Source organism: Callorhinus ursinus, unplaced genomic scaffold, assembly GCF_003265705.2.
Source record: "Callorhinus ursinus isolate GAN/ISIS: 27379988/994484 unplaced genomic scaffold, GSC_fseal_2.0 scaffold80, whole genome shotgun sequence".
In the NCBI taxonomy this organism is placed as follows: Eukaryota; Metazoa; Chordata; class Mammalia; order Carnivora; family Otariidae; genus Callorhinus; species Callorhinus ursinus.
The window spans coordinates 1,778,579-1,796,627 of NW_027397142.1; the positions used below are offsets into that span (position 1 = coordinate 1,778,579).

Consider the following 18,049-nt stretch of genomic DNA (forward strand, 5'->3'; position numbering starts at 1 on the left):
GCAGGGCAACTCCGCCCAAACAGGGTTGCCTGAGCAACAGCACAGCAGGCCCCTCCCCCAGAAGACAGGCTGGGAAAACAAGAGGCCAGCAACCCTAAGGTCCCTAGAAAACAGGTGCATCTTGCTTGGGTTCTGGTCAATAATTTGGACTCTATACATTCCCTCAAACAGAAGTTTGAGGGAATGAAATGAATGACCCATCAACAGAATGACTAGGAGGAGGAGCCCCCAAAATAGAAAAAACTCAGAGATTATGACTTACGCTGCAGATTTACAAATGGACACAGATATAACCAAGATGTCGGAGATGGAGTTCAGGCTAGCAATTGTGAAGACAATGGCTAGAATGGAGAAATCAGTTAATGGCAACATTGAGTCTCCAAGGGCAGAAATGAAAGCTGAATTGGCAGAACTTTAAAATGCTATCAATGAGATCCAATCCAATCTAGATAATCTAACAGCTAGGGTAAGTGAGGCAGAAGAACGAATAAGCGACCTGGAAGACAATATAATAGATAAAAAGGGAAAAGAGGAGACCAGGGAAAAACAACTCAGAATCCATGAAAATAGAATCAGAGAAATAAGTGACACCGTGAAGCATTCCAATGTCAGAATAATTGGGATCCCGGAGGGAGTGGAGAGAGAGGACTAGAAGATGTATTTGAGCAAATCGTAGCTGAGAACTTCCCTAATCCCCTAATCTGGGGAATGAAACAAACATTCGCATCCTAGAGGCAGAGAGGACCCCTCCCAAGTTCAAGGAAAACAGGCCAACACCCCGGCATGTAATAGTAAAACTTGCAAATCTTAGAACCAAGGAAACCATCCTAAGGGCAGTTAGGGGGAAGAGATTCCTTACGTACACAGGGAGGAACATCAGAATAACGTCAGACCTATCCACAGAGACCTGGCAAGCCAGAAAGGTCCAGCAAGACATATTCAGGGTACTAAATGAGAAGAACATGCAGCCAAGAATACTTTATCCAGCAAGGATTTCATTTAGAATGGATGGAGAGAGGCAGAGCTTCCACGACCAGCAGAAACTGAAAGAATATGTGACCACTAAGCTGGCCCTGCAAGAAATATTAAGGGGGGGGGTTCTATAAAGAGAGAAAGACCCCAAGAGTGATATACAACAGAAATTTACAGGGACAATCTATAAAAACAACGTCTTCACAGGCAACATGATGACAATTAATTCATATCTTTCAATAATCACTCTCAACGTGAATGGCCTAATTGCTCCCATAAAGCAGCACAGGGTTGCAGATTGGATAAAAAGACAGGACCCATCCATATGCTGTCTACAAGAGACTCATTTTGAACCTAAAGATACATCCAGACTGAAAATGAAGGGGTGGAGATCCATCTTCCATGCCAGCGGACCTCAAAAGAAAGCTGGGGTAGCAATTCTTATATCAGACAAATTGGATTTTAAACTAAAGTCTGTAATTAGAGACACAGAAGGACACTATATCATTCTTAAAGGGTCTATCCAACAAGAAGATCTAACAATTGTAAATATCTATGCCCCCAACATGGGAGCAGCCAACTACATAAGCCAACTGTTAATTGATAACAATACGTTAATTGTAGGAGACCTCAATACTCCATTCACAGCAATGGACAGATCATCTAAGCAGAAAATCAACAAGGAAATAAGAGCTTTGAATGATACACTGGATTAGATGGACCTCGTAGATATTTACAGAACATTCCACCCTAAAACAACAGAATACTCATTCTTCTCGAGTGCACATGGAACTTTCTCCAGAATAGACCACATACTGGGTCACAAATCAGGTCTTAACCAATACCAAAATATTGAGATTATTCCCTGGATATTCTTAGACCACAATGCTTTAAAACTGGAACTCAATCACAGGAAAAAATTTGGCAGAAATTCAAACACTTGGAAGCTAAAGACCACTCTGCTCAAGAATGTTTGGGTCAACCGGGAAATCAAAGAAGAACTTAAACAATTCATGGAAATCAATGAGAACGAAAACACATCGGTCCACAACCTATGGGATACTGCAAAGACGGTCCTAAGGGGGAAATACATAGCCATCCAAGCCTCACTCAAAAAAATAGAAAAATCCCGAATTCACCAACTAACTCTACACCTTAAAGAACTAGAGAAAAAGCAACAAATGATGCCTAAGCCACGCATTAGAAGAGAAATAATTAAAATTAAAGCAGAGATCAATGAATTAGAAACCAGAAACACAGTAGATCAGGTCAACGAAACTAGAAGTTGGTTCTTTGAAAGAATTAAAAGATCGATAAACCACTGGCCAGATTTATCCAAAAGAAAAGAGAAAGAACCTAAATTAATAAAATTATGAATGAAAGGGGAGAGATCACGACTAACACCAAGGAAATAGAAACAATTATTAGAAATTATTATCAACAACTATATGCCAATAAACTGAGCAATCTGGATGAAATGGAGGCCTTCCTGGAAACCTATAAGCTGCCAAGACTGAAACAGGAAGAAATTGACAACCTGAATAGGCCAATAACCAGTAGCGAGATTGAAGCAGTGATCAAAAACCTCCCAAAAAACAAGAGTCCAGGGCCTGATGGATTCCCTGGGGAATTCTACCAAACATTCAAAGAAGAAATAACACCTATTCTACTGAAGCTGTTTCAAGAAATAGAAACAGAAGGAAAACTTCCAAACTCATTCTATGAGGCCAGCATTACCTTAATCCCCCATCAAAAAGGAGAATTTCAGACCGATACCCCAGATGAATATGGATTCCAAAATCCTCAACAAAATCCTAGCTAATAGGATCCAACAATACATTAAAAGGATCATCCACCACGACCAAGTGGGATTTATCCCTGGGATGCAAGGGTGGTTCAACATTCGCAAATCAATCAATGTGATAGAACACATTAATAAGAGGAGAGAGAAGAACCATATGGTCCTCTCAATTGATGCAGAAAAAGCGTTTGACAAAATACAACATCCTTTCCTGATTAAAACTCTTTGGAATATAGGGATAGAGGGAACATTCCTCAACTTCATAAAATCCATCTATGAAAAACCCACAGCGAATATCATCCTCAGTGGGGAAAAGCTGAGAGCCTTTCCCTTAAGATCAGGAATACGTCAAGGATGCCCACTCTTGCCACTATTGTTCAACATAGTACTAGATGTCCTAGCAACAGCAATCAGACAACAAAAAGAAATAAAATGTATTCAAATTGGCAAAGAAGAAGTCAAACTCTCTCTTTTCGCAGACGACATGATACTTTATGTGGAAAACCCAAAGACTCCACCCCCAAATTACTAGAACTCATAGAGCACTTCAGTAATGTGGCAGGATACAAAATCAATGCACAGAAATCAGCTGCTTTCTTATACACTAACAACGCAACCGTAGAAAGAGAAATTAGAGAAACGATTCCATTTACAATAGCATCAAAAAACCATAAGATACCTCAGAAAAAACCTAACCAAAGAGGTAAAGGCTCTATACTCTAGGAACTACAGAACACTCATGAAAGAAACTGAAGAAGACACAAAAAGTTGGAAAAATATTCCATGCTCATGGATCGGAAGAATAAACATTGTTAAAATGTCTATGCTACCCAGAACAATCTATACCTTCAAAGCCATCCTGATCAAAATTCCAATGACATTTTTCTAAGTGCTGGAACAAACAATCCTAAAATTTGTATGGAATCAGAAAAGACCCCGAATCGCCAAGGAAATGTTGAAAAAGAAAAACAAAGCTGGGGGCATCACGTTGCCTGATTTCAAGCTGCATTACAAAGCTGTGATAACCAAGACAGCATGGTACTGGCACAAAAACAGACATATAGACCAATGGTACAGAATAGAGAACCCAGATATGGACCCTCAACTCTATGGTCAAATAATCTTTGACAAAGCAGGAAAAAACATGCAATGGAAAAAAGTCTCTTCAATAAATGGTGCTGGGAAAATTGGACAGCCACATGCAGAAGAATGAAACCCGACCATTCTCTTACACCATACACAAAGATAAACTCAAAGTGGATGAAAGACCTCAATGTGAGACAGGAATCCATCAAAATCCTAGAGGAGAACATAGGCAGTAACCTCTTTGACATCGCCCACAGCAACTTCTTTCAAGATACATCTCCAAAAGCTAGTGAAACAAAAGCAAAAATGAACTTTTGGGACTTCATCAAGATAAAAAGCTTCTGCACAGCAAAGGAAACAGTCAACAAAACAAAGAGGCAACCTACAGAATGGGGGAAGATATTTGCAAATGACACTACAGATAAAGGGCTGGTATCCAAGATCTAGAAAGAACTTCTCAAACTCAACACCCAAAAAACAAATAATCAAGTCAAAAAGTGGGCAAAAGATATGAAAAGACACTTCTCTGAAGAAGACATACAAATGGCTAACAGACACATGAAAAAAATGTTCATCATCATTAGCCATCAGGGAAATTCAAATCAAAACCACATTGAGATACCACCTCACACCAGTTAGAATGGCAAAAACGGACAGGGCAAGAAACAACAAATGTTGGCGAGGTTGTGGAGAAAGGGGAACCCTCTTACACTGTTGGTGGGAATGCAAGTTGGTACAGCCACTTTGGAAAACAGTGTGGAGGTGCCTCAAAAATTTAAAAATAGAGCTACCCTATGAACCAGCAATTGCACTCCTGGGTATTTACCCCAAAGACACAGATGTAGTGCAAAGAAGGGCCATATGCACCCCAATGTTCATAGCAGCAATGTCCGCAATAGTCAAACTGTGGAAAGAGCCAAGATGCCCTTCACCAGACGAATGGGTAAAGAAGATGTGGTCCATATATACAATGGAATATCACTCAGCCATCAGAAAGGATGAATCCCCAACTTGTACATCCACATGGATGAGACTGGAGGAGATGATGCTAAGTGAAATAAGTCAAGCAGAGAAAGTCAATTATCATATGGTTTCACTTATTTGTGGAACATAAGGAACAGCATGGAGGACATTAGGAGAAGGAAGGGAGAAATGAATGGGGGGTAATCGGAGGGAGAGATGAACCATGAGAGACGATGGACTCCGAGAAACAAACAGGGTTCTAGAGGGGAGGGGGGAGGGGGATGGGTTAGCCCGGTGATGGGTACTAAGGAGGGCACGTACTGCATGGAGCAGGGGGTGTTATATGCAAACAATGGATCGTGGATCACCACATCACAAACTAATGATGTATTGTATGGTGACTAACATAACATAATAAAATTAAAAAAAAATGGCTTGAATTCACTTTATTTTTCTTGTATAAGACTAACTGGTGGCCACAGTTGGAGCCTGGTCATCCACACGGGGACTCGGGTGTGGGTCTTTACAAGCTGTTGGTGAATTCCTGATAGGGTGACGTGGTGGACATGGTCTCTTTCCAGAGATATCTCCAGCGGTGAGACAGCTGTGGGTCTTGGGAACGGCATCAGAGTGGCCTTGGCAAAGTCACCCGGCGGGACAGTACAGTCCCTGGCCAAGGGGCAGCGGTTGTCAGACTGCCATCACCCGTATGCAAGGGCCTCGGGAGGCAGGGACGGGATGCTCTGGCACAGAGACACAGCGGCTGGTCACCTTGCACGGGACAGTGTGGGGCTTGTCGCTCTTGTTCCCCCAGTAGGCTCGCCGCACAGGATGCTGGAAAGTGTGGCCAGGATCATGGCCCCACCGAAGGCAGTGGCTGCCTCTTGGAGCACTGACCACCCAGACCGATGTGTCCATTGTTGTCTCCGACGGCAACGAGGGCCTTGAGCCTGGTCCGATGGCCAGCAGAGGTCTGCTTTTGCACCGGCAGAGTCTTCAAAACCTCATCCCTGAGGGATGCCCCCAGGAAAGAATCAATGATCTCAGATTCCCTGATGGGCAGGGAGAAGAGATCGCTCTTCTCCAGGGACTTGATCTTCATGTCCTTGACCAGGCAGCCCAGCTGGGTGATGGGGGTCCCTTCCTTGCCTCAGCCTTGCCTCGGTGAGCTCTGTGGCCTTGCTCACGCCCACAACCATGGCCAAGGCCATGACCCTGGGTCCTGCGGCCAGAGCCTCCCATTCCAGGGCCCTGGGCCCTCCACGCCCTCCCACGGCACCAGCCTCATTGGCTATTTGCCATTTTCTTGAAGAAGCCAATTTCTGGTGTTTAAGCCACCCTGTGCATGCTACACTTTCATCCAGCACTACAAGGGATTCTGATGCCGGGTCCTTCCTCAGACAAAGAAACAAAGACCTCACAGCTGGGGATGTTGTCAGAATCAATATTCGAACCCGGGTCTGTTGGCTTTTGTAGCCCGAGGCATTTTGCCCTTTGTTGACCCAGCACCAGATTTGCCTTTAGAGCCAGAGGTCAAAGGAAGTAAGGGGCGTACCTTGGCCCCCAGGTGTGGAGCGCAGCGTGGGTGCTCGGCGCATGCTCTGCTCACACCAGCCTCGCCCTTCTTCACGGTGGGCTTGTGCGGACGGTCCTGTTACCCCTGCTTAATAGATAAGCACATTGAGGGGCAGAGAAGGAAAAGTCTCTCAGCTAGAGAATGGCAGAGTCAGGATGATTTGGACCCAAGACAGTCTTCCCCTTCCAGCATGTTAGTGGTCTCCGTAAGGGCTCTTCCCCTGTGATGTCGTGGTGGGAGCCTGAGGCATGTGTGGGCACACAGCTGGGGGTCTTTTCTGAAGCTCTGAGACCCGTCTGGAGGTGACATGCCTGAACTTACCGGATCCCTTTAAATGTATCTCTCTCCTCATTTCCTCCTGGCTTTGGAGACCAGAGAGCAGCGTCTTCCCAGGGCCTTGGGCTTGGTCATATTTATCAAGGCTGCTCCCTGGATCTTCCTCCACGCTTGTTAGATTGTTCTTTTACCTTAAGATGGAGAGCCCATTCCGGGAAGGTACATATATTTTTTTCCAATTGATTTCTTGTCAAGACTAACAAGATCAATCAAATCATATGGCCAATAAAACTGATTTAGCACTCATAAAGCCCCACGACATCTCATATGTGCTGAGAATGAATGACGTGGAGGCAAAGCTGCTCTGCATCTCTTCCCTCCTGGTCACAGGAGGATGTCCTAGCCACACGCTCGGCTTCTGGGCCCCCTTCCCACCCAGCCGACAGGTGCCAGGGAGGGCACAGGGCAGGGAGCTCCTTATGACGCTGGTAGGAAGCAAAGCTACCAAGAAGGCAGCGGGAGGGATTTTATCCGTGAACTAGCAGGAGGATGGTGCCATTAGAGAGGGACTATCTGAAACGCTCAGGAGAAAACATCATTGGGAAAATCAATACTTTCCCTTTTGACCTTGTATTGGGACGCTCTGTTGCTTACTCCCACCCACGGTCTCATAAGAGCAGTTCTTGCAGAGCTGTGATTGAACCATGTGACCTAGTCCTCCTTGGTCATGGCTGCTTGGCCAAGGCCAGGCACCCGGTCTAGGAGAGGTCCAAAGAATCCTCCCTGTGGAATCTGAAGGTGGGCACTTAGAGACTGAGCGGGGGGTGGAGGGATAGAGAAGAAGCCGACAGTTGTAGGGTAACCCGTCCCATCAGTGGTGAGGCATGAAGCTGAAGGTTCCCGGGATCCTTTCCCTGGGGTCTCTGGAGGTGGCCCTGGCCCTGTTCAGCTTCTCTTGTGATTTCTGAAACCTAGTACTCCATTATAAGCCCCCCTTTCCTGGAGATAGCTGTGTGGATTTGTATTTCAGACCGCCAAATATATCCTGATTGAAACATGTCTTTGGGGAATAATCTGCCTTACCTCATACAGATCTTAGAGCTGAGAAATTTTATGTATGGCAACCTTCAGAGACCATGCAGTTCTGGGGGTGCTGATTTGTAGCCGGTAGGAGTGTTTCTTGTGGGTTGCACTTACATTTCTTTGGAATATTTTTAGATGCTCCTGTAGGCTCTCCTGTTTACCCCAGGCCCCACCATTCCTTTTATCTTACACTTTGCTTTCTTCACACAGTGCTACTCTTATCCAGCCCGAGGACATTCACCTGTGACTCCTAACCGAGCCCAACCCTTGAACTTTTCAGAGAGGTGAAGTGACTTTCCTGAGGCCACACAGTTAGGCATTATCACGCCTGGGGCCACGATTGAGTTTTTTGACTCCCAAGAAAAGTGGAAATGGAATAGGAGCTGTGGTGTTTAATTCCCCTCCCCCCGACTTTTTGGAGATGTAATTGACATATAACATTGTGCCAGTTTAAGGTGCACAATGTGATGGTTTGATACACATATATACTGGGAAATGACTGTTACAATAAGGTTAATTGACACATTGTGATAGTTAATTTTATGTGTTGACCAAGGGATGCCTGCCCAGATAGCTGGTAACATGTAATTTCTGGGTGTGTCTGTGAGGGCGTTTCCAGAAGAGATTGGCACTGGATTCAGTAGACTGAGTTATGAGATCCTCCCTCATGGCTGTGTGATCCCCCGAGGGCCCAAATGGGGCAAAATGGCCAAGGAAGAGCAAAGTTTTCCTCTGTTCTTGAGCTAGGATAGCCATCTCCTGCCCTCAGACCTGGGAGCTCCTAGATGTTGGGTCTTCAGACTCATACTGATTCATACCAACCACTGGCTTTCCCAGTTCTTGGCTCGCAGGTGGCAGACTGGGGACTTCTCAGCTTCCCTGACTGCACGAGCCAATTCCCAAAATACACTCCCCTCCCCTCTCTCTCTCCTCTCTGTCTCTCTGTCTCTGTCTCTCTCTCTCTCTGTCCCTCTCCCTCTCTCTGTCTCTGTCTCTCTGCCTGTCTCTGTCTCTCTTCTGTTGGTTCTGTTTTTTCTGGAGAAGCCTGACTACTCACTAGCCCCGTGAAAGAAACACGTATGTGTTTCTGAGCCCCTCATACGCCATTGGGTGATTTGGGTGGTCTTCCTCATGCTGTGCCCTTGGCCTTGCCCCCACCTCTTAGACAGTAGCTGAATAAAAGGGCAGCGCTATCTAGAGAAGCCTCACAAGGCAGGGAGCTGTCCATTTCCCCTTCCTCAAGTAGCTGGCTCTTAAATTACCCTAGGAAACCCCACGTGGACCTCCAAGTTTCATGGTGATTTTCTGGCATCTGAGATGTTTTCTCAATGCAGGATTAGCGATTCTGGTTCTAGTGCTTTGGGGCCCATGGGGAGACTTGTTTCTGACACACACTGAGACGGAAGGCAGCTGAAGGTCCTTACCAGAGGGTCCTTTATGCTCCAAGGCTTCAGGGGAACAGAGTCCCTGCTGGCATCCCTGGGTGGGTACCTGCCTTTCTCCAGTGGCCTGAGGTCAGAGCCTACGTTCACCAACGTTGACAACTGGAAACACAAAGCAGCCTGGAAACACACCATGTGCCTGGCTCCACCGGGTATCACCAGCAGAGGTTTCACCCTCTGGGTCTCAGCTCCCTGATCTGTGAGGAGACTGGTCCCCTGTGCCCGTGGGCTGTGCCTCCCTGTCAACAGTCACCATCTATGTGCCGGCTTATGTTGACTCTTCACCTGTTCCCAGGAGCCGGCATTCTGGGAGTAATGAATCGTCCTCCTGTCGTCTGGCCGTCTGCACTCGATCAGTGGCTGGGGGCTCCTAGTTGGCGCCACGCAAGGCAGCGATCAGTCACAGCAACTCGTCCACGGAATGCCAGGTCCAGACAATGTGTTGGCAGCTGTTTCTCAGGAAGTGCTTGGTGTCACCAGGAGCTAGTATCTGGTTAAGCCCAAGTGTGTGTGTTTTCACTCCCCTTTGCCCAAAGCTCAGCTGAAGACTCGGAGGTGGTCAGGAGGGAAAGCATTCCACCCCCAGGACCAGAGTTACAGAATCATAAGTGTGTGTAAGTGGGAGACGTCTCAGAAACTCAAAAGCTGCCCGCACCGTGACAAATGAAAGCAATACTCATGGGCAAATGGTTTTGATTGATAAATTGCCTCTATGAGTTTTTGAGGACCAACAGCAGCAAATTATATATTGCAGCAATTCTCAAGCAACCCCTGTAACAAATAGCTATTTTTTTTTTGGCATCAACAAAGTAGTGACTGTGTGGTCTCCATCCCAGGCTCAGGTATGTGTCCTCAGTGAGCCCCCTGCAGGCCACACCTGCTTCCCATGGAGCATCTTAAAGTGCTAGCACCTGAAGGGGGGGCGGTTTCCAGCCTGGGGTGGGTGAGCCCCTTCCCCATACAGGAGCTCTCCCTCTGCTCCACGACTGTCTATGAGAAAGAGCCAGGACCTTCACACCTGCATCCAACCCTGGGCAGGGCACATAGAACTTGGGAGATGGTGGTACCCATCTGGGCACCCGTGGTGTTACCAGACCTGCCAAATTCAAGTAAAACCCAGAGGAAGGAGGACAACTGGGCAGAGTGAAGGGCTCACACACACGTATTGTATGTGACTCAAATGCTGGGGGTCGGTATGCTGGGGGCCGTGCCGATCTGCCCCACACGAGGGCCTGTCAAACCCTCAAGTTTAATTTCTGAGATGGCTAGAGAGAGAATAAAATTCCCGGTGAGCGTTTTCCGGAGCGAGAAGCTGGGGTCTCCTCCCTGAGATGAGGGCAGTTCAGAGCACGAGTGAGGTAGAAGAGCTGCCACCAGGGTCCCCCCCGCCCCGGGGCTGGGTGTGCTGGCAGGACGCGCACCTGATGGACTGGGGGGGTTCCTCCTCAGCACAAGGGCTCAAGGTCGTAGGGATGCCCCTGGTACGGCTGGGGCCGGTCGTCTTACCTGCCACCACCCCTTGCGATGGGAGGCCCCCAGCGAGTGAGCGTCCAGAGCCTGCAGACCCAGCCGGCGCGTGGCCGAGAGCAGCCGTCACTGCCCTGGTCCTCACGGAAGCCGCTTGCTGGGTCCCGGTCCAGCGGAGGGCAGGGGCTGTGCTGCGCTTCGTGCCAGGTGGTATATTGATGTTGAATAGGCTGCGGGTCTACGCAGTTTTAGAGGGCCATTTGGCAATTGGTGATTTTCCTGTACCGTGCTTGCTCTACAAACCCACTCTGATCAGCTTCTTCTGTTACACGAGACCCAGTCCCCTCCCTCTCTGGCTGGTTTGCAGACGCTTTGGGCTAAAGACGTCCCACTGCCCTGCTTTCCACTTGTTTTGTCCTGGGGGCGGTGCAGGTGGGCGGTTGGGGTGGGATGGGGATGTGGGAGAAGCTGGGCCACCCTCCGTCTCCCGGGCTGGAGGCCTGGATCCTGTCCCTGCAGAGCTGAGGAGCCACCGTGTGTCCTCAGGGAGAAGGGTTGAGAAGAAAATGATGGAATCGGGTGTTTTTCCCACGAGAAGCTTCTGCTGGAGGAAAGTGGGAAATGTATCTCTGTGTATCTGTCAAATAAATAAATAAAATCTTTAAAAAATTAGATTTCCTAAGCCGTAAAATTATTTTACTTTTCTATTTTCATTGAGTCGATTTTGGCATTTTATTTATTTTTTTAAAGATTTTATTTATTTATTTGATTGACAGAGAGAGAGACAGCAAGAGAGGGAACACAAGCAGGGGGAGCGGGAGAGGGAGAAGCAGGCTTCCCGCGGAGCAGGGAGCCTGATGTGGGGCTCGATCCCAGGACCCCAGGATCATGACCTGAGCCGAAGGCAGACGCTTAATTACTGAGCCACCCAGGCGCCCCGAATTGATTTTGGCATTTTACCCGATTTTAAGGATTTTCCTTGTGTTCATGTCTTTTGTGAAAAGGCACCACGAAAACTGTTTGAGGTGAAGGCACTGTGGCATGAACACTCGGATCCAGCCAATGTCTACCTTCCATCATGGCCCCAGAGACACCCTGTGGTCTTTGCCCCTGTTGGTGCAACCACCCCTCCTCACGTCAGAGCCCCCTCCCATTTTTCCCAAACTCCTCGCTGTGCAAACGTTTCTCCCTGTACGGTGGGCCCCCTGACCTATCATTTGCTGCGCAGACCCACACCGCTCTGTAGTAGCTTTGGGTCCCTGAACTACTAACGGGCTTGCTACTGTTCTCAAATTTTCCTAAGTGCGTGCACGTCTCAGCGAAGTTCTAAGGTCCCGGAGGAACATCATCTTGTAGGCAGATGCACATGTAAATGTGGCTGAGACTTATTATCCTGACTAACTGGGGTAAGGCCAGACGGCGTCTTGCAGTCTGAGTTACAGCAGTCATTTAAACAGCTGTTATTGCACCACCTTCAAGTTCATACAAAACATTAGTGAGACGCGCAAAATATCCTCTGTTCATGCGAACTCCAAGGCTCTGTTTTAACGAATGAATCATTAATGATGATTCATATTTGACTTTGGCCTATTGTATATTAACTGGCCCTTCTCTATATTCAAAAATAATTGTCCTGTTTATTTAGGTTAAATGTGCATACTGTAATCTTGTTCATGCTATTTCTTTTTTTTTTTAAGATTTTATTTATTTGACAGAGAGAGACACAGCGAGAGCAGGAACACAAGCAGGGGGAGTGGGAGAGGGAGAAGCAGGCTTCCCGCGGAGCAGGGAGCCCGATGTGGGGCTCGATCCCAGGACCCTGGGACCATGACCTGAGCTGAAGGCAGACGCTTAACGACTGAGCCACTCAGGCGCCCCTTGTTCATGCTATTTCTTAGCAAACATTTCTTTTACATTTATTAATATGATCCTTAAAACTTCCAGAAAACTCAAAGTTACATATATATATATGATTTTATTTATTTATTTATTTATTTTTATTTTTATTTTTTAAGATTTTTTATTTGACAGAGAGAGAGAGAGAGAGAGTACAAGCAGGGGGAGAGGCAGAGGCAGAGGGAGAAGCAGGCTCCCCACTGAGCAGGGAGCCCGATGCAAGGCTCGATCCCAGGACCCCGGGATCACGCCCTGAGCTGAAGGCAGACAGTTAACTGTCTGAGCCACCCAGGCGCCCCTATTTATTTATTTTTTAAGTAGGCTTCATACCCAGCATGGAGCCCAACTCAGGGCTTGAACTCACAACGCTGAGATCAAGACCTGCACTGAGATCGAGTCGGATGCTTAACCGACTGAGCCACCCAGGCGCCCCCTAAGTTTTAAATTTAACTTAAAAATTAATGCTAGTATTTTACAGCCCAGACCAAGGTCAGTGGACACAAATTCTGAGTGAGTAGGGTCTGAGAAATGAAGGCTTGATTCTCCAGCTTGGCTAGAGGGAAAGGAGCCCATTTGGCCCCCGACGTCACTGAGCTGGGCGGATTCCTCCTTTCCACACAGAGCAGGTCTGATGACCATTCCGCTGCCTTTGGGGCCGAGGAGTTTCAGTGACACTGGGTCAAAGGGACCTTCCAGGAGGCAGGCCCCCCAACCAGGTGGCACCTTGGGATTTCATGGACATGAGGCTGGTCTCAGGGCTTGTTCTGCCAGCGTGGGTATCCTCGTTTCGGGTGTTATAACTGTGGCCCACTGGGGAAAAACATTAGCCATCTTAATGGAATACCTTTACCTTGTTCTCCCTGGTCAGTTCCAGCGTGCTGGAGAAAAAAACAGAAGCTGCCCAAGCCAGTGTGTGGTTGGAAGGTCGTGGCTAACTCCTGCTGGGAGCGGGAGGCCCTAGTGTCTCCCACGGAAGCGGGGCCCAGGGGGTGGGGGGAGCGCTGCAGGGCCGGGTCATCATCCGACAAAGCGACACACCGGCCTCCACGTCGCTTGTTTTCTGCAGGAGCTGTGGTTGTCCGCCCCTCCTCCCGAAGACTGTTCTGGGGTTGAAACGGAACAGAAACAAACAGTATATGCGAATCACTGGTTCTTCGGGAGATCCTGGGGTATTGATTCGAGTCCCACAAGAACGAATCGTCATCCTCTTTGACTTAGCCGGGATCATATTTCACCAGTAATTAAAGTTCACCCAGGGAGTGTTCCCTTGAATATAAAGTGCTCCTGGGCTCAGGCGGACTCTAGAAACACTTTCTTCCCTTTGCTGGAAGGGAGTGAAGACCTCTTGCAGCTGAGGCCCTCTGCACACTGTGTGTGTGGGCAGGCCTGTAGGAATGGCTGCTTTATTTAGAACCCCCCTCCCCCCTGCCCCGCCCCCCAAATCCGTAACCTAACAAAATGGACTTGGTGTCCTTAAAGCAAAGGGGATTTTCTTGGCCCACTGTTGCCTGAGGCTGACTTCGCTGTTGACAGAAAGTCATACTGCGGGACATTTGTTTTGTTAATGGTGTTACAATCATATCTAAATGGCAAATACAATAAAGTCAGCTATAATTTGTGTTGGCCACAGAGTATCTCGTTATTTGGAGGATCGATTGCTTCAGAAACCCGGGCTGAGATAGAGTTGCCCTCAGTTTTGTCTGATCAGGGATGGAGCCATGATGAATTTTAATACCATTTGGTTTAAATGCAAATGTTAAAATAAATAATTGCTTTGCTACAGGCCTCGAATATCTTACCAAGAAGCACATGCATAAGATGAATGTTTTAAAGGGAGAGCTTGACATGTTATCAATTATTTCATGTAGAAGAATTAACGGGAAAAAAATGCTTGTTGTGGCAATTTCCTGTTCTCCGATCACACACTGAGAGGCCGTTGTTCATCTGACTTGCGAAGCATTGTGACCTCTCATATGGATGGTGTTAATAGGGTTCTCACATTTAATACAGTGTCCTCGGCAAAATATTAGTCCTTGGCCCAGTTTGTGTTAGCTGACGAGCAAAGACCTTCCCTTACGTGGTGTGTGTGTGTGTGTGTGTGTGTGTGTGTGTGTGTGTGTGTTCATTCTCTCTCCCCACACTATACCACCTTCTAGGCAAATCTAATTTCTATTTTCCCAACGTGTCTTTGATCTACAGGCTACCTATGCACACAGACGAGAGGGTGAGGGCCCCTGGCCTGTCCCGCGGGGGTCCTCCCTCTGCATGGTGAGGCTACGACAGGCTCTCTGGGGGACATCCGGGGCAGTCTTGCACCAGCGGGGCTCAGGGAGAAGGCTCAGCACCTCTCCCTCCTGTGCCGCCCACCGTCCCTGCAGCTCCCTGCATTTCTCCAGCCTCCTGTTTGCTTTGCCACATTCAGCTTTAGCGCCGTGTTTCCTGTGTCCCTGCAGTGTGAACGATTGCCAAGTTTATCAAGCCCGGCTGAGTCAGACACCCTCTGTGGGCGACCTCTCCTCCCATCAGGCCAGGCCTCGGGGTCCAGCCACGGCCAGGGCCAATGGCCATGGTCACAGGGTTCTGGGCTCCCCTGAAATGTCAGCTGCGCCCTGGCTTTCTGCCCTGGGGATGCTCTCACATCCTGCAGTGGGAAGCACTCATTTCTGCACAAATGGGAGAGGGGAGGGATGCCCCATGGCACCCGCAGCTCATGGGGAGTGGGCGCCTCGGGATGAAGGCTTCCCTTTCACCTCCCTGGTCACTGGCCCTGCCTTCCTTTTCATAGACCATTTACTTAGACACTTGTGAACTATTTCTCTGCCCACCTGAGATGTAAATCTTTTTGAAGCCTCTTGCTAGTTTGACAATTCAGGCCTGTCTTTCTCAGAGACCTGGAGCTACCTCTTTGAAGTGTAACCATCTGGGGGGATAGCGCCCCACCTTTGTTTTCCAGGGGAGTGCTGAGCCTGACTTCTGTGGGTGCTTTGTTCTACCTGTAGCACTACCTCCTGTCCTGAAGACGAAAAGTTTGCTTTCCTTTTGGGTCAAGGCAGTTGGGGATGGGACAAACGAGACATCCCCCTTGCTCCAACTCCTGAAACTCCTCCTGCCCTTTGTTCCAGCTGAGTGGAGCTCAGACTGAGTTCTGGCCTCTCTCCCCTGTTGCAATAGCCCTGAATAAAACCTTCCCTGCCTGTTTCACTTTGGTGTGATTTTTGCTTTGACAGTGGGGTGGGCAACACTTGAGGGAAGACAGCAGATCACTTCATTTTGGGAAGTGGAGAGATGGAAGGTGAGTCCCTACGTCCCCAATATTTTTGTGGCTTGTTTTCGATCTTTCGTGTGTGTGTGTGTGTGTGTGTGTGTGTGTGTGGCTTATTTTCTACAGATTGGACAGATTAGACAGTGAAAATGCAAATGTAGTTGGGATTATTGCTGCTGTCTTGGAAAAAAGTAACTGCCAGCTACAGGAACCAAAGCTGTTCTTATTAATATATAATTCAAAAGGACAATGGCTGCTACATGACACCAAATTGTAGCTGGGGACAAAGACCCCTTTGGATCTTTGGCTTTATTGATACCTCCTGGGAGATTTGTTTTGGCTGTGCAGGTTTCCCCCCCACAGTTTGTCATCCTACGTTTGGTGTCATTGGAATTCCTCAGTGAGCTACTGAATTTAGCCCTTCCTGCCTTTCTCCCTGTGTCTGAGGTGAGGATCAGAGCTGAGCATGGTGGGAGCCTGGCGCTGGTGCTGACCAGCCCATCAGGGGGTGTTGCTGTGGGAGATTGCAATTAAGAACAAGAAGCATTGGATGATTTTAGTTTTGATCTGGAACCGAAGCCAAAGATTCAACTCAACAGAGGCACTTACATGGCTCTCCAATGAAATCACTATGTTTTTTCTGTTTCAATGCATTTTTGGTGTCATCTCTATGTAGCCTATTTAAGGTAAACCTTTTTCCCTCTGTGTGTAATAACCTCTTAGCATCCCATTAAATGCATACTCTTTTCACTTCAAAAAATATTTCCATTGGGACTTGAAATTAAGCCTAATTTTTCTCTTTTTCTTCTCAGTCTATCTGCATTACACGGAGCACCCAGCACTCCTGCTGAGTGGCATTCATTGGTAAATGGGAGGCAGAGAGTCCAGACCACGTTGCATCGACTCTAGGAATTCAGTACATTTTCATCTCCTTATTTGTGTTTGTCCTTGTGTACAGTTCTGTGCATTTTTATCCCATGCATAGATTCATGAAACTTCCACCAAAATCAATATTCAAAATCAACACAAAGGACCTCCCTGGCGGATCCTCTTATATGCACCCCCCACGCATGCTGCCCACCCCTGTACCCTGGCAACCAGTAATCTGTTCTTTGTCTTTGCACTTTTGTCATTTTGACCATGTTGTATAAGTGGAATCCTGCCGTTTGTAACCTACGGAGACTGACTTTCCCACTAAACCCTTGAGATCTGTTCGGGCGGTTGTGCAAACAAGTCTGCTCCTTTTTATTGCTGAGTGCTGTTTCACTGCATGCGTGACCCAGGGTTTGAGTCACCATTCACCCACTGAAAGGCATTTCATTATTTTGCTGTTATGAATAAAACTGCTATGAACATTTGTGTGTGTGTGTGCGTGCCCGAGACTGTGAGTGTTGGGCTCTATGGCAAGTGCATGTTTAGCTTTGGTCAGCAATGGTCCAGCTGTTTTCCAGAGTGGCCGCACATTATACATTGGACGCCCAGCTTCTCTGCGTCCTCACCAGCACTGAGATCGGAGTGGGTTCTCTGCTTCCACACTTGGGAACAAGATTCCCTCCTCCTCCCCAAATTTCTGGAGATGGAGACTAGAGAGAAAGGGGTAGAAAGCTGATCTGCAAATACAGTTAAAAACATTCAAACGGTATTGAAATAAATATATTTTGTACAGATACGTCCTTGCTGTTTTCCTCCATCACAGTGGTGCGGGTGGCGTGGGAGTGTTGTCTTTACAGCTTCCGGGTGAGCACGACTTCTTACCTTTTCTGAACACTTCCCCCAACCTGTGGGCTGGCCTCTGCTGGAGGGCTCACCTTACCCTTGTCGGCTGATGGGAGAGTTGCAGGGAAGCTGTTACCACCTCCCCCACCCCCCACTGCTGCCACCAGGCTTGCCACAACACCTACAGTTCCCCCTGGCTCCACTATAGCCGTGACGACCGTCACCACCATAACCACCACCAGCTTTTACCATGAGTCAAACACTCAGGAAACACTGAAGATACATCATCGTGCTTACTCCTCATGGCAACCCGTTGTCAAGTTACTGTTTCCTTGTTAACCTTGAAAAATCCTGGGTTTCCTCCCGCCCGCCCTTTCCTTTCCTGCTCTTGCGCCCAGCAGCAAATGGGTTGTGGGCTCCACCCTGACCCTGACATGCCGGAGTTGGCTTCCTGTCTTACTCGCTTGGCCAGTTTCTTTCACTCCTTGCTTTGCAGACGTATTTCTCCA

General features: G+C 47.8%; 1 protein-coding gene across 5 annotated transcripts in view; it reads left to right on the forward strand.

Moving 5' to 3' along the window:
- Positions 1-18,049, forward strand: part of ACTR3B (actin related protein 3B) — a 238,026-nt gene that overhangs the window by 121,064 nt on the left and 98,913 nt on the right. For 2 of the 5 annotated variants that reach the window (XM_073887529.1, XM_073887524.1), the window contains 2 exons: positions 15,790-15,854; positions 16,637-17,188. The exons of 2 other annotated variants lie outside the window; for them this stretch is intronic. In XM_073887529.1, coding sequence (XP_073743630.1) covers positions 15,790-15,854; positions 16,637-16,733 — 162 coding nt within the window. In that variant the 3' untranslated portion in view covers positions 16,734-17,188. Of the gene's footprint in view, positions 1-15,789; positions 15,855-16,636; positions 17,189-18,049 lie in introns of those variants that run through there. One more of the 5 variants, XM_073887530.1, reaches the window with a different exon arrangement.